A 15,087-nucleotide genomic window follows, 5' to 3' on the forward strand; every position below is an offset into this window, starting at 1 on the left:
TTTTGGGTATATAACCAGAAACAGTATCCCCACTTCTCTTCAAGAGCATTGGCTATTCTTCCGCAGTTCCCCATCACATATTGTTGTGAACAGGGATTTTCTACTCTGACAAATATGAAAGATCAGAAAAGAGAAAGGCTTAATTGCATTGATGAGGAGATGAGTGTTTGTCTCAATTTAGACCTAATATAAAGGAGATTGTCAGGCAAAAGCAAGCTCACGCCACTCAGTGAGCTTGTATCCATACTTAAGGCACATATTTAAGAGGCTTGTTTATAATTATCTTTTGGGAACGACTCATGTTTTTTAGTAGCTGCATTGTTTCATACTTTCTGGATGTCCTGTTATTATATTATAAAACAGTTGTGTTCCGTCTTATAAATCAAACACTGATAGTTGTTGTTTCAGTTTCTGATGTATTTTTTATCAATAAAAAATTCAACATGGAACAAACTTTTATTCTGAAAAGTGTGGACCAGAGGAAAAAGTTTGAGAACCACTGGTCTACACTGACTCACAGTGGCTCTCCAGGGTTTCAAGCAGAGGGGATGTTTGCCAGCCTGCCCCAGAGGTATTAGGATTGAATCAAAAACCTCCTGCATGTTCCACCACTGAGCCACAGCCCTTCCAGCTCTTCCGGGGGGGGGGGGTGGATTTGAAGGGGAAGTAGTATGAATTAGGCAGATTCACCTTTCAAGGCAAACCAAATCTATTATCTCCCCCATTCTCATAATCTGAACCCAAAGCCCAGTGTTCCAGACCCTGCACTGGGATGGTGTGGCAACGGAGAAGAAATTTGGCTCAGTTCGCAATGAAAAGTGGACGCACCAAATTTCGCACTTCCTGAAGCAATGCACACACTGAACCGCAACTGCCACCCTTTGAAATTTGCACTTCCCCAAATTTCTCAGTGCTGTTATTCCATGAGAAAGGTGGCCCTAAGGACCCATGCGATGGAGATGGAGATAGACCTTAGTTTTGAGGCAGATGCTATATCCTTTTTTAAAAATTGCAAACTGGTGTGGGGAACTAAACTTAATCCTGGAAAAAATGAGCAGCAGAGGTAAATTGAAATTGACAAATTCGCCCATCCCTAACCAAAGCGCAAAAAAGCCACCCAACAACCGCTAGGCAGACCTGGGTCTCTTGTTTCTTATCCAGGATTCAGGTAAGGAAAAAAGAGACTCTACTGGCGCTAGGAAACAGTTCATTATAAAAGAACTGTTGTGATCATGACATGTTCCAAGCTGAGCTGAGGGACAACTCCGTCTATTCAAGGCTTGTCACCAGACAAGGTGGCTTTCTGCCGTCTCCTGGACTGGCATAAGCAATATCTTGTGACAGAATTGAATAAATTGAGTTGCACCAACCCACTCACACTGCATTCCCAAGACGGCTTGCACAGCACATGTTCTTAATAATCTGTTTCCTGACACTGTCTGGCATCTCCTTCTCTAGGATCCTCGGCCGGTTGATGTCACTTTCAATTCTTTAAAAACATGTTCCAAGAATTCAAGTGAGACAAAAAGGTGTGAGGGGCGGGGAAGAGAAGCTTCCACCTGCAGGGTGATCACAAGAACTGGCTCTCAAGTTGACAGCTAACAGTGAACCTCATAGCGCAGACAGAGTTCCAGCCTAAGCTGCCCCAAAGAAGTAAATGGGGTGTTGCTTTGCCTGTGAGATTTTCAAGCACCTCATTGGTCTCAGACCTTTTATCGGAGAACAAGGGTGAGGAGGAGAAAGAATCGCTGCAGGGGTCTACGAGGGGTGGGTGGGGGTTCATTTACTGTTTGCATTTTAATGAGAATCAGTGTCAAGACTTCCCAGAACAATATGCAAACCAAAAATGAAACTGTCAACATCCACACATCTCTGACTTGCACTGTATAGCTCTCCCAATACAATAAAAAATTGTATATTAACACACACACACACACATCTCCCGCCACTCTGGCTGGCTTCCAACAAAATATTAAAAATACTAGGATAAAAGGGCCCATAAAGTGTCTATATCAGGGAGATGGACATATCAAGATGCACTGTATTAAAAGAAATTGTTTGCAAAAATGTGTCTAACGCTGATGAATCACCACGAGAGCTTTTGTTTTAAACTGCAAACCAAATTTCAGACTGGGAGAATAAACATAAGGCTTATTTGCACATTACACACATTTGCAAGTGCCTGTGGGAATCATTCATTGATTAATACAGTTATGCACCCAAGTGGGCAATGATTGTGCATTACATATAAATAACTGTGCAGGTGTACAACTCGGCTATTTGTGTACACAGATTGCACACTCCTGGAATGTAATGTCCAGACAGTGAAACTGACAGGTTTTTCCATTCCTACCTCCTTCTGGTTACCTGTTGAATTCAAGTAACCACGCAGCCCATCGCATTAAGACCTAGGGTGGCTCGGCTGAAGGTACAAACATAGAGGGCCTGCTGGATGAGGCCAATGGTTCATCCAGTCCAGCATCCTGTTCTCATAGTGGCCAAGCAGATGCCTGTGGGAAACCTGACCCAAGCACAAGTACTTTCCCCTCCTGCAGTTCCCAAGAGAAGGGAATGTGTTGAACGTGAAAGGTACATGCTAAGCCTCTCCATTAAAATGAAAGGGAGCAGTCCTTCACGAACAAGGGGTACTTAGGATGTCTCTGAATGGAACGTGCCGCTGGATTATGGTGAAGACTTGCAGAATTGGTAGAAGGGAAAAGTGTAGACTCCCAGCAGCCAAGGAAGGTGGGAGCTGTAGTCCAACATCTGGAGTACTACGTTCACTCCCCCAAAGAGTAAAGAGAGGGAATGAATGTGAGCAGCAGTGTCACTCTTCTAGTTGGATGAGAGCAGAAATGTGTGCATTTCATTCTTAAAGCACACCTTAGATTACATTTTAGTTGAAATAAAAGCTTTGCCTCCAGCATGGTTCTAATAATAAATTATTATTGTTATTATTATTATTATTATTATTATTTATTATTTATTATTTATACCCCGCCCATCTGACCGGGTTTCCCCAGCCACTCTGGGCGGCTTCCAACAAAGTATTAAAATACAGTAGTCTGTTAAACATTAAAAGCTTCCCTAAAGAGGTGATGTGGGAGATGGCTCTGTAACTTCCACCATCCCCCTTTGCAGGGCCAAAGTGGTGGTTAGAAAAACTAGACTGGGGCACTTGGTTAAGCATTCAACAACCCCAACAGTCCACATTTAATGCAAAAGTGAACCCCAAGTGACTTATCCCAAGTTTGTAGAGCTAAGGCATAGGGCCTATATATGCATGTTTACTTGGGGGGCTCACTCCCATGTAAGCACCTATAGGATTGCAGCCGGGGCTTGTTCTTGACGATGCCTCTGCCAGCCACAGTCCTTTTTGTTCCTACAGGACTTGTGGAGTAAATGGGTCAGGAGGATGGACTGCATTTCTTTGTTTATTGCTGTTGATAAGTCAATCTTTTGTGCTTTTTCTCCCCTCAAAGGGTATTGGTGCACAGCAAACCTCTCACCTCTGAGACCTTGTTTAAAAAAAAGCATTATTAATTCCCAAAAACCCCACAGGACCACAGGTTTCCAGTCCTGGAGTCTCCTCCTTTCCAAACCCACAGTCAATACTGGCACAGAGGCTGCTTCAGGGGTTTGGTGCAGCTGTTTCTGTGTTTCTGCACCCGCAGAAATCAGGGGATCCCAGAGGATTAATCAGCTAAACGGTGTCCCCTTTCCCACCGCAATGGCACAGCCTCCCACTGTGGAGCGGGAACTATTTGCAAGCAGCTGGAGAGGGATCACTGGCGGAAATAACACAACGCGGTGGGTTGTTTTTTTTCCACACATTCCTGTATAAAATATAACAGTGTTCATTAAGTTATCTTTCGAGCATATGGTTCATGTTTTTACCCTTCAGGCTGTTTTCGTTTCATTTTTGGTGGTGTTTTTTTCTTTCCTTTTCTTCAAAAAAAGTCTTGGTTCCTGCAGGCAGCATCAATCCCTGCTTTGGCACTCGGCTGCGCACAGTTCAGCTCTTCAGAACAAGCACAGGAAAAATGAGAAGCTGTCGCCCTGTCAGAATCTGAATGGTAAGGAGAGGCTCCCCTATCAGGGTGGACTAGACTGAGAGAAGTGTGCAAATGACTGCCGGGGCCATGAAGCCTACACACCTGTTGGATGGCTACCCTCCCGGTCGCCCACTGCACATGGGCCCTCTTTAACCACAAAGAAGTTGGTCAAGCAGCCTCAAGAGGACAGCTGGCAAGGTTTTCCCAGCATCTCCCTCCCCGATGCCACCATTCTTGTGTTATGCAAGAGAGAGGAGGAAAAGCATGCTGTTTTACTGATTTTTAGATATTGCGTGGGACCGGGGAGGGTGTGGGAGGAGAATGAGCTTAACCAAAAAGATTGTGTTTTGAAAAGCAATCCCATTTTGCAAAATAAACGAGGCGTCTGGCCTCCTGTTCCTAAGCACCTACTATATCAAACGGATGCATCAGGCACATTTGAGCGAGACGTGAAAAATTGGTTTCCTTCTAGCGGCTGCTTCGGTTTCATAGTCGGCCTAATCCCTCGCAAGGCAATCTTCCGCAGGCGGCTGTAAATCCTGCCTAACAAGGTTAGGAGAGGAGCTCTAACTCCCCGGCAGAGCACCTGCTTAGCATGCACAAGGTCCCAGGTCCCAATCCCCAGTGCACGCTTACTGGGGGTCATGGCCCAGGTAGGGGCTCTGCAGGGCGCAGATGAGTTTCTGCTCCAGTGGAGTCTGAGTGGTGGATGTGGGTGGGTGGTTTTGGGGTGTGTGTGCGTGCGCTATTTGGGGAAGAGAACCAGTGAGAAGTTTCACATCGCAACGAGCTGAGCAAGCATTTTGGATGAAAAGGTCTTGCCACAAAGCTACTTATGAAGATGAGGAGGTGGGGTTGTGGGCTTCACGCCCCTTCCCCATACTCGCGGGGGCTGGCTCCAGCCCCTGCGATAGCAAGGGGAATCCTCGGCCACGTCATACCCCGGGCCAGCCAATCAGCTGGCGCCGGGGGCGTGGCCTCGCCTATTTAGGTCTGGCGCGGCCGAGGCTCCCCCTCTTTCCATCGCCGCAGCGGACTTGCTTTTTCCCTCCCTTCCCACCCTTTAGGCAGGTTCTCTGACGTTGCTATGAACTTCGGCCGGTTGCCGTCAAGGGGCCTGGTAGGAATTTTTCCAAATGGCAGATTGGCTCCAGCCATTTGGTTTTCGCCTACCTCGTAGCAAACCGTCACAACTCCTCGGTATTGGCGGTTAGGCATTGGTGGGAGTATTGATCTATTGTTATGCAGATGAAGGGTGGGAAGGAGGACCATCACCTTCCCCCAAACAAAGGGTAGTCCAGTAAAGGATTCTGGGGGGCGTGGCCTTGTCCTAAGGAGGTGTGGGCCTACGGCACGCCCCTACGCGGTGACACCAGGGGGAGGTCCTAGTTGACGTGCCTCAGCAGGACTCCTCCCACTGGTGGTTAACCCTTACCGGCCTTCATGCCGGTTAGTTGTTAGGACCAATGCCTAAGCCAATACCGCTCAATTCCTGTACTCAATAAAGTTGTGGCCTAATTCGACCCGTTAACCAGAATTCTTGTGTCCTGTGTCTTTCTTTCCTTGGGGGGAGGCGGGAACTCGCCATGCAAGGAGGGTCACACTTGCATAAACCTGGTTCTCCCCCTTCATCGTTTATAAGAGCCTGCTGGATCAGGCCAAAGGCCTCTCTAGTGCAGCGCCCTGCTCTTAGTGGCCAAACAGTTGCCTGTGGAAAACCAGGAGCAGGACCTCAGCACAAAAGCATTTGCTCCTCCTGTGGTTTCCAGCAACAGGCATTTGAAAGCAACTGTGGAGGTGGAGCACAAGCCGCCATGGCCAGTAACCATTGATGGACCTCTTGTCCGTTAGGTTTGATTTGTTTTGAGCTTGGTGAGGTTTCGAACTCAACACTTGGGAAAAAAAAAGAACACTAAAAAGACACAATGCGGGGGCACAGTTCCATGTTTCTTTTATGGATCAAGACAGACCTTCAACATTCTCGGCAGAACCCTCCGATTCGCTGAAGCTGTCCTCTGCTCCGTCCCTCATCTCGATGTTTCCGTGATGGGCGTGGCTTGGCTCCCTTAGGGGACAGAGAGGTGTTGTGTCAGGGGCAGCTTTGGGGTGCGGCCCGTTTTTAATGGCATCTATCCAATCGGCTCTTCTGGAAACAATTTTAAAGGTGGACCTACAAAAGCAGCCCTTTCTGAAACAGCACGAGAAATGAAACCCAGGTAGCCTTCAAAATTCATCCTTCTGCGAAATTTGCGGCGCAGTTCTCCAACCGAACGATAGGTAGAAAAAATAGTGTGCATATAAAGGCAAGTATTTGTGGGGGAATACACAGTGATGCAATACAGTTAGAAAGACTGCTTGTAAAAATGTGTACCTTAGTTAAAAATTGCATTCAAAAATGCATAGTTTGGAGAAACCTACACCGGAATACTTACAAATTTTCATAAGCTTTTAATAATAATAATTTAATAATAATAATAATAATAATAATAATAATTACAAATAGCTGTTGAAGTGTGGAGAATTGAATTTTAGAATGGGAAAAGGAAAACCCATGAGAGCAGAAGTCAACAGTTTCATCCATGTCTACTTGGAAGAATCACCTTCTCCTGTATATATACCTGCCTGGGCCTTGAGATCTTCATGGGAGGCCTTTCTCCAGGTTAGGGTCATAGGGTTGCAGCCAATGCTAGTCCTACTAAAAGTAGACCCACTGAAGTTAATGCACATGACTAACTTCAATAAGTTCACTGTGGGCAGAATTAGTTTACACCAAGTCCATTGCTCCCTTTAGCTCAGTGTTATTTATAAGGTCTGTGTTCACCAGTAATGCTAAGCCATAGTTAACATTAACCACAGTTTATAAACCAACAAGAAACTGCAGCTGGAGAGCATGGTTTGCTCCTGGTTAATAAAGCCATTGATCAAGCCGCTGCATGAGGAGTTTTCAAGCAGGAAGCTGAGATAATCAATGACCCTCCAGATGTTACTAGACTCCAACTTCCACCAACCCGAGACAGCTTGGACAAGGATCAAGGAATTGTAATATTCAGCAAGTTCTCCCACCTCTGAGCTACTGTTATGTCTGCACTGAGCCAAGCAGTATAGAAACAAGCCTTTTTCTCAATCCACCTCAATCCGCTAGCGAGCATCAGTGTGGGATCTCTGTCCAGCGCTTTCTAATATGCTGCTGCTTCTGGCACTAGTCAGTTTTCCAGCTCCACTGACATCCCTTCATTCTCACAAGCAGAGAACAGTCTTTCTTGGGTGATACGAATGGGCTGTCAGTCACTTCACTAACCTCTTGATGGGGGCTGATGGCTCTGCGCGAGGGTTGCGACTGTCGGCAACTGGCCTGAGGACAGCTTCCAAAACATCATCAAGGCTTGAGTGAGCCCTGCAAAAGAAGGGTAAAGACATGCCCCCCAAATCCAGATTATTAGAAGGGATGCGGGCATGTTGAAGGGCTGGGTGTTTGGTGGGGTGGAGACATAGAGGGAGAGAGAGAGAGAGAGAAAGAGAGAGAAAAAACCATTTTCTCTATCGCTGCCTTTTACTGATACCACTCAAGGTTATTAGGCCTGCAAAGGGAGTTTGAAGAAAGAATTTCAATGCACTTTTTAACTGCCCTTCATCACTGGCTTACACTGAATGTTGGCTTCTCTGCTTCTTTCACTCTGCATCCTTGCTGATATGCAAACAGGGTTTGTTTGTTTTATTATTATGATGATGAACACAGGAATCTTCTTTATACAGAGACAAGACTTGTTGGGTCCACCTAGCTCAGCATTTTCTTCCCGGAATGGCAGCAGCTCTCCAAGATGCTGGGCAGGGAGTCTCTCCCTCCCCCTAACTGGAAATGCCATTGAGGATTGAACCTGAGGTCTTCTGCATGCAAGGCAGGTGCTCTATCAATGAGATGATGATGCTTCCCCCGTTGGATTGTAACTTATTGAATTTTGAACACTGCAATTTTGATGGGTGTTGTTTTATCTGTATTTTAATTGTATGCACGCTTATTTGGGGGGAGGCGTGCTAGAAAACCAGTTTGTAAGACTTTTGCATTCAAGTAACCAACTGCAGGGACATGGGTGGCGCTGTGGGTCAAACCACAGAGCCTAGGACTTGCTGATCAGAAGGTAAGCGGTTCGAATCCCCGCGACGGGGTGAGCTCCCGTTGCTCGGTCCCTGCTCCTGCCCACCTAGCAGTTCGAAAGCACGTCAAAGTGCAAGTAGATAAATAGGTACCACTCCGGTGGGAAGGTAAACGGCGTTTCCGTGCGCTGCTCTGGTTCGCCATAAGCGGCTTAGTCATGCTGGCCACATGACCCGGAAGCTGTACGCCGGCTCCCTCGGCCAATAAAGCGAGATGAGCGCCGCAACCCCAGAGTCGGTCATGACTGGACCTAATGGTCAGGGATCCCTTTACATTTACCTTTAACCAACTGCAGAGAAATGCTGTAGAGCTGATTTAACAACTCTGGAACACGGTGAAGTGCCAGGCAAAGGTTCTCTGCAAGCTTTTGGCAGGTGGAGGCAAAGCTTTATTCAGCACTACTGCTTTACAACAGCAGAAGCATTAAAAGGCTGGTTGGGCTCCTTAAGTCAGTGGTTTTCAACCAGTGTGCTGTGGCAACCTGGGGTGCCTTGAATGATAGGGGTGCGACGGGCAACACTGGCCTCTGTCCCTCTTTCCTTCCCTCCCTCCTCTGATGCCCTCTCACATCTCGGCCTCCCAAAGGCTTGCACAGATGTTTATTGCAGCAGCCCTGGCTATAAGCTCTGCAGACGAAAGGTGCCTCTGGAGCTGGTGATGGGGTACTGGTTGCCAGGAGCTGAAGCAGACTCAGAAGAGCCCGGCCAGCCAGTCCGTCAGCCCTCACTGTTGGGAATGGACAGACAAGTCCCAGGCCCCTGTGGGGCAGTGAGAGTAGGCACCTCTTTGGTGCAAGAGGGCAGCTCAAAGACCAGGGACGACAGCAGCAGCAGCTGCCCGGAGGACTCCCAAGGAGGGGGAAGAGGAGAGGAGGTTGAGAGAGCACTCCACAAGGGGGGTGTTCAGAAAAGATCGAGAGGCTGCCAGCTCTCAGGTAAGGGGTGATATAACTGGGCTCCTGAGCCCCACAGGGGTGCTGCAGAAGAATGTAGTTGGTTAAGGGAGCCGTGGACTCAAAAAGGTTGAACACCTCTGCCTTAAGTGATCAGGGAACTGGCAATGGAAAGAGCCCATCTTGCTAGACTGAAGTGAAATTAATCTCTCTGTCTGTACCTGTCTGTATCTTCTTCTAGACACAAAGTGTCATTGTTCCAGAGGCTGCCATCAGCTTTGCACTCGTCCAGCTTTATTTCTTGATCTTCTGGATCTGCTTGCTCAGGAATCACTGGCATCAAAAGAGCATTAATAGGATACGTCAAAGAGCTGGAGATATTCTGGAGCGCTTTTGCCAAACAATCCCTAGCTCAGCCAGTTTCAAGATCTGGCAATGGACACCCGATCCAGCCTGCGCCTTCTATAAAAATTGAAATTCCACTTTACCACACTGGCAACTTCGAAGGAGCTTCCAGGAATGGTTTTGTGATCTACAGTGGTACCTCGGTTTAAGAACAGTCCAGTTTAAGAATTATTTGGTTTACGAACTCTGCAAAACCGGAAAAAGTGTCATGGTTTGAGAACTTTACCTCGGTCTAAGAACGGAATCCGAATTTTGCAAGGGCACTGCTGGGAGGTGGCCTCATTAGGGAAAACGCGCCTCAGTTTAAGAACGGTTTCGGTTTAAGAACGGACTTCTGAAACGGATTAAGTTCGTAAACCAAGATACCACTGTATTTTCAAAGCACCAGGGCAGCTGACGTGCTCCATTCTTTTGTTTGCATTTATTCGCACATCTGAATTGGGTTGCATTTTATAAATTGTAGTATTTAGGGAGCTGAGTTCGGTGGGCCCTTAGGGGCTGCTGATGAGGAAGTGTGTGGTGGAAGGGATGTTATATTCCTGCATGTGTGAAGCACCAACAGATGGAAAGGTGGGTGACTAGATTACACCTTTTGCTGCACCATTAAAATATTTACAAGTGGGAGGGCAAAGGGCAAAGTTAAGCAAACTGGCGAAGCCCATAGAACACAGAGAGTTCAGAACATCAGAAGGGCTCAACTGCTGGATCTGGTCCAGCATCCTCAGTTCTCACTGTGCTCAAATGCCCCCAGTGAGAAGGCTGAAAGCAGGACCTGAGAGCAACAGCAGGACTCTCAAGAACTGGGATTCACTGCCTCCAACAGTGGAAGTATAACATCACCATCAACAAGCTTTCCCCCACAGGATAACTAGGTCTCTGTCACAGGTGTCCGTTTTGTACTATTTTTAAAAATACATATAACTATTCTGTTTCTTTGTGTTGCTTTTAGTTCTCTCTCTTAGTTGCTTTGTATATACTGCGCATCGCCTTAATGGATAGTAGGGGCTGGTAGCCATTGTTTCAACAACGGGGTGTCTCCAAACATTGCACTGAGACTCAGGCTGAGCCCTCAATCTGCATGCTGCCTGCCCTACCTTCCTGGAGCTGGCTCTCCTGAGCAGAAGGGGGAGCCTCCAATTCTTTCTGACCCCTCTGAAGGTGCAACTGTACGCCAGGGGGTTCCGACAAGGCACCCTGTGAAACATAAATGCTCAGAGATTTTTCTTAAAAGGTGTTAAGATTGACAAGGGAGGCCCCAGCTCCCTTTTCCTTAATCAGAATTAAGGGATCAGAAACAGGGATGTGTGCTTAAAGAAATTGTGGACTTTGGTACAGATTCACTTGGTCCACACACCCTGCTCTCCTGGAGCAATATGCAGCTGGAAGCTTCATCTATTTACTTTATTGCAAACAATTTATATACCCCTTGATTGTTGTGGGGGAGGACACAAAGGAGTTTCCGAAAAGAACAATAAAATCAGTAAAAACATCCATTTAAAAACAAGATAGCCCAGCTGGTAAGAGTGCGAGACTCTTAACCTCAGGGTCGTGGGTCCGAGCCCCATGTTGGGCAAAAGATTCCTGAATTGCAGGGGGTTGGACTAGATGATCCTCGTGGTCCCTTTCGACTCTACATGCTTTTAGCAGGTGCCGAAAGGGGTACAGGGAAGGCACCTGCCTCAGGTCAATAAGCAGGGAGTTCCAAAGTGTGGATGCTGCCACGCTAAAAGATCACTTTCTTACAAATGCGGAATGAGTGCTTTGTGGCACCTGTGACCAGTGCCTGCTCTGCAGATTGAAGCAGACTACACAGCATCAGGTGATCTTGCAGGTAAACTTAGGTTAAAAAAGGTGAAGGGACCCCTGACCATTAGGTCCAGTCGTGGCCGACTCTGGGGTTGCAGCGCTCATCTCGCTTTATTGGCCGAGAGAGCCGGCGTACGGCTTCCGGGTCATGTGGCCAGCATGACTAAGCCGCTTTTGGTGAACCAGAGCAGCGCACGGAAACGCCGTTTACCTTCCCACCGGCGCGGTACCTATTTATCTACTTGCACTTTGACGTGCTTTCAAACTGCTAGGTGGGCAGGAGCAGGGACCGAGCAACGGGAGCTCACCCCGTCACGGGGATTCGAACCGCTGACCTTAGTGTCAGATTGGTGATCTGACACTAAGTAAAAGCGAAACGAAAGAAGTGCCATGGTCAGATCACTTCCTGGTGCAACTGGACTTCTCTGCGACCCATCCCCTCTGCAGGGAGGTGGGACCAATTCGGATGGTCCGCCCCCGCCACTTAATGGATCCAAATGGTTTCCAGAGAGTGGTAGGGGATGCTTTATCCCATGTTGATGGCCTTTCAGCTGATTCCCTGGTGGCCCGCTGGAATGCGGAGTTAACCAGGGCTATTGACTGTTTGGCTCCGAAGCGCCCTCTCCGATTGCATGGAGCCCGGACAGCTCCGTGGTTTTCCACGGATCTGAGGGCAATGAAACAATCGTTGAGACGGCTAGAGCGCCGGTGGCGGATAACTCATTCCGAATCTGACCGGACACAGGTTAGAGCTCAACGTCGAGCCTACCAAGTGGCGATAGTGACGGCGAAGAAGAATTTCTTCACCGCCTCTATTGCATCTGCAGAAAATAGCAGCAGGAGACTTTTTCAGGTGGTTCACAATTTAGCGGAACCACCTGCAACATCGGGGCCCAGTATGGGCCACATGTTCTCCTGCAATGATTTTGCAAAGTTTTTTGCAGATAAAATCGCTCAGATTCGGGAAGAAGTAGACTCCACCGTGGGAGCAGGGCCGGGGCGGGAGAGTGCTAGAGTTCTGTCTAGTCAAGTTGAGTGGGATCAATTCCAATCTGTTACCTCCGAGGATGTGGACAGGCTGCTTGGACGAGTGAGACCAACCACCTGTCTCCTGAATCCTTGCCCATCCTGGCTTATAAAAGCTAGCCGGGAAGGACTGGGCGATGGGCTTCGTGGGGTGGTGAATGCTTCCCTCCGTGAGGGAGCCTTCCCAGACCCGCTGAAAGAGGCGGTTATTAAACCGCTTCTTAAAAAACCATCTTTAGATGCGGCCACGATGGCCAACTATCGCCCAGTCTCAAATCTTCCATTCTTGGGCAAGGTGATTGAGCGAGCGGTTGCCGAACAACTCCAGGCACGCCTGGAAGAAGCGGACCATTTGGATCCCTTCCAGTCGGGATTCAGGCCTCATCATGGGACTGAAACTGCCTTGGTCGCACTGGTTGATGATCTCCGGCGGGCTAGAGACAAAGGTGAGAGCTGTTTCCTAGTTCTGCTGGATCTCTCAGCGGCGTTTGATACCATCGACCATAACATCCTTCTGGACCGTCTTGAGGGGCTGGGAGCTGGGGGCACTGTCATACAGTGGTTCCGCTCCTTCCTCCTGGGCCGTGTTCAGAAAGTGGTGGTGGGGGATGAGTGTTCAGACCCCTGGGCTCTCACTTGTGGGGTGCCTCAGGGTTCTGTCCTCTCCCCCATGCTTTTCAACATTTACATGCAGCCGCTGGGAGAGATCATCAGGAGGTTTGGGCTGGGTGTTCATCAGTATGCGGATGATACCCAGCTCTACCTCTCTTTTAAATCAGAACCAGTGAGGGCGGTGAAGGTCCTGTGTGAGTGTCTGGAGGCGGTTGGAGGATGGATGGCGGCTAACAGATTGAGGTTGAATCCTGACAAGACAGAAGTACTGTTTTTGGGGGACAGGAGGCGGACAGGTGTGGAGGATTCCCTGGTCCTGAATGGGGTAACTGTGCCCCTGAAGGACCAGGTGCGCAGCCTGGGAGTCATTTTGGACTCACAGCTGTCCATGGAGGCACAGGTCAAATCTGTGTCCAGGGCAGCTGTTTACCAGCTCCATCTGGTACGTAGGCTGAGACCCTATCTGCCTGCGGACTGTCTCGCCAGAGTGGTGCATGCTCTGGTTATCTCCCGCTTGGATTACTGCAATGCGCTCTACGTGGGGCTACCTTTGAAGGTGACTCGGAAACTACAACTAATCCAGAATGCAGCAGCTAGACTGGTGACTGGGGGCGGCCGCCGAGACCATATAACACCGGTCTTGAAAGACCTACATTGGCTCCCAGTACGTTTCCGAGCACAATTCAAAGTGTCGGTGCTGACCTTTAAAGCCCTAAACGGCCTCGGTCCAGTATACCTGAAGGAGCGTCTCCACCCCCATCATTCTGCCCGGACGCTGAGGTCTAGCGCTGAGGGCCTTCTGGCGGTTCCCTCATTGCGAGAAGCAAAGCTACAGGGAACCAGGCAGAGGGCCTTCTCGGTAGTGGCGCCCGCCCTGTGGAATGCCCTTCCAGCAGATGTCAAAGAGATAAACAACTACCTGACATTCAGAAGACATCTTAAGGCAGCCCTGTTCAGGGAAGTTTTTAACGTGTGATATTTTACTGTATTTTTGGTTTTTATGGAAGCCGCCCAGAGTGGCTGGGGAGGCCCAGCCAGATGGGCGGGGTATAAATAATAAATTATTATTATTATTATTATTCTGATCGGCAAGTCCTAGGCTCTGTGGTTTAACCCACAGCGCCACCCGTTTCCCTTAAAAACCTATGTTACTTACCAGCTTTTGCACTTCCTGGCTGAACAAAGTACTATGAAAATAGCTTTATAGAGAATTATGAAAAAAGATCATCAGTTGCTTATGGTAAATGCCCATGGGGGCAGGGAGACAAGCAGGAGGCATATTGACTAGAGGGGGCAAACATCCTCCCCCTCACTGCCCTGGGGAGGCAGGGCCACATATTGCAAGGCTGATTGGCATAGCCAGCTCCTTCAACCTCCCCCGCTAGGCCAACACTGACTGGCAGTGACTCTCCGGGAATTCAGACCGGGAGCTTCTCCCAGCCCCACCTGGAGATTCTGGGGGGCTGAACCCGGGACCTTCTGCATGCATAGCACGCACTCTGCCTATGAGTTATGGCCCTTCTCCAGATTAGTGAAAATAATTTGTCCTTACTCCCTGCCTCCCCGCTCAGTCACTAGGGGATACAAAAGCTTCTCATGCCATGCTGACTGATGAGCAAAGCTGGTCGTGTTTTGGGGGAGGGAACATGCCTGGCCCTTGCCTAATTGCGAAAAACATTCCCCCCCCCTTTTCCGTGGGAGGGAAGCAGTTGATTAAAGGGAAAACTCCCACTAGTCATTTATCCTTCCAGCCTGGCCTCCTTGGTCTGGAATTCTGCACGGCGACTCCAGCCAAGATGAATCTGCGGCCCCTAATGAGTTTAATAAGCACCGGCCGGCTGCCTGGCCAGTTCCTGAGTAGGCGGCAGTGACCTGCCGACTGCTGTTGTGGTTCGGTGACCTCCAATTTTTGTCTAGAAGCAGCAACAGCCCTGCCGATGAATGACAACCGGGCGGGCAGGCGAGGGGGGGGCACAAGGGGAACTCGGCAGCTCCTTAGAATTCTATTGAATGGCAGGGGAGATAATGGAGGGGAAGAGCTGCAGCAACACAGATCAAGGGGACCGGCTGAGGTTGCCTTGGAAATGCGCTGAGAGAACAGAGCAAGGGCTGTTTGACACCACAGAACTGATAATGTC

At 48.7% G+C, this 15,087-nt stretch overlaps 1 protein-coding gene across 7 annotated transcripts in view; it reads right to left on the reverse strand.

Moving 5' to 3' along the window:
* Positions 1–5,989: 5,989 nt before the first annotated feature.
* TEX14 (testis expressed 14, intercellular bridge forming factor) overlaps positions 5,990–15,087 on the reverse strand; it is a 59,074-nt gene continuing 49,976 nt past the window's right edge. For 3 of the 7 annotated variants that reach the window (XM_053367952.1, XM_053367953.1, XM_053367951.1), the window contains exons 25-28: positions 10,600–10,699; positions 9,322–9,433; positions 7,354–7,449; positions 5,990–6,120 (exon numbers count right to left, since the gene is read on the reverse strand). In XM_053367952.1, coding sequence (XP_053223927.1) covers positions 6,015–6,120; positions 7,354–7,449; positions 9,322–9,433; positions 10,600–10,699 — 414 coding nt within the window. In that variant the 3' untranslated portion in view covers positions 5,990–6,014. Of the gene's footprint in view, positions 6,121–7,353; positions 7,450–9,321; positions 9,434–10,599; positions 10,700–15,087 lie in introns of those variants that run through there. The other 4 variants (XM_053367955.1, XM_053367954.1, XM_053367956.1 and 1 more) reach the window with 3 other exon arrangements.

The sequence above is a fragment of the Podarcis raffonei genome, chromosome 15 (assembly GCF_027172205.1).
Source record: "Podarcis raffonei isolate rPodRaf1 chromosome 15, rPodRaf1.pri, whole genome shotgun sequence".
Lineage (NCBI taxonomy): Eukaryota > Metazoa > Chordata > Lepidosauria > Squamata > Lacertidae > Podarcis > Podarcis raffonei.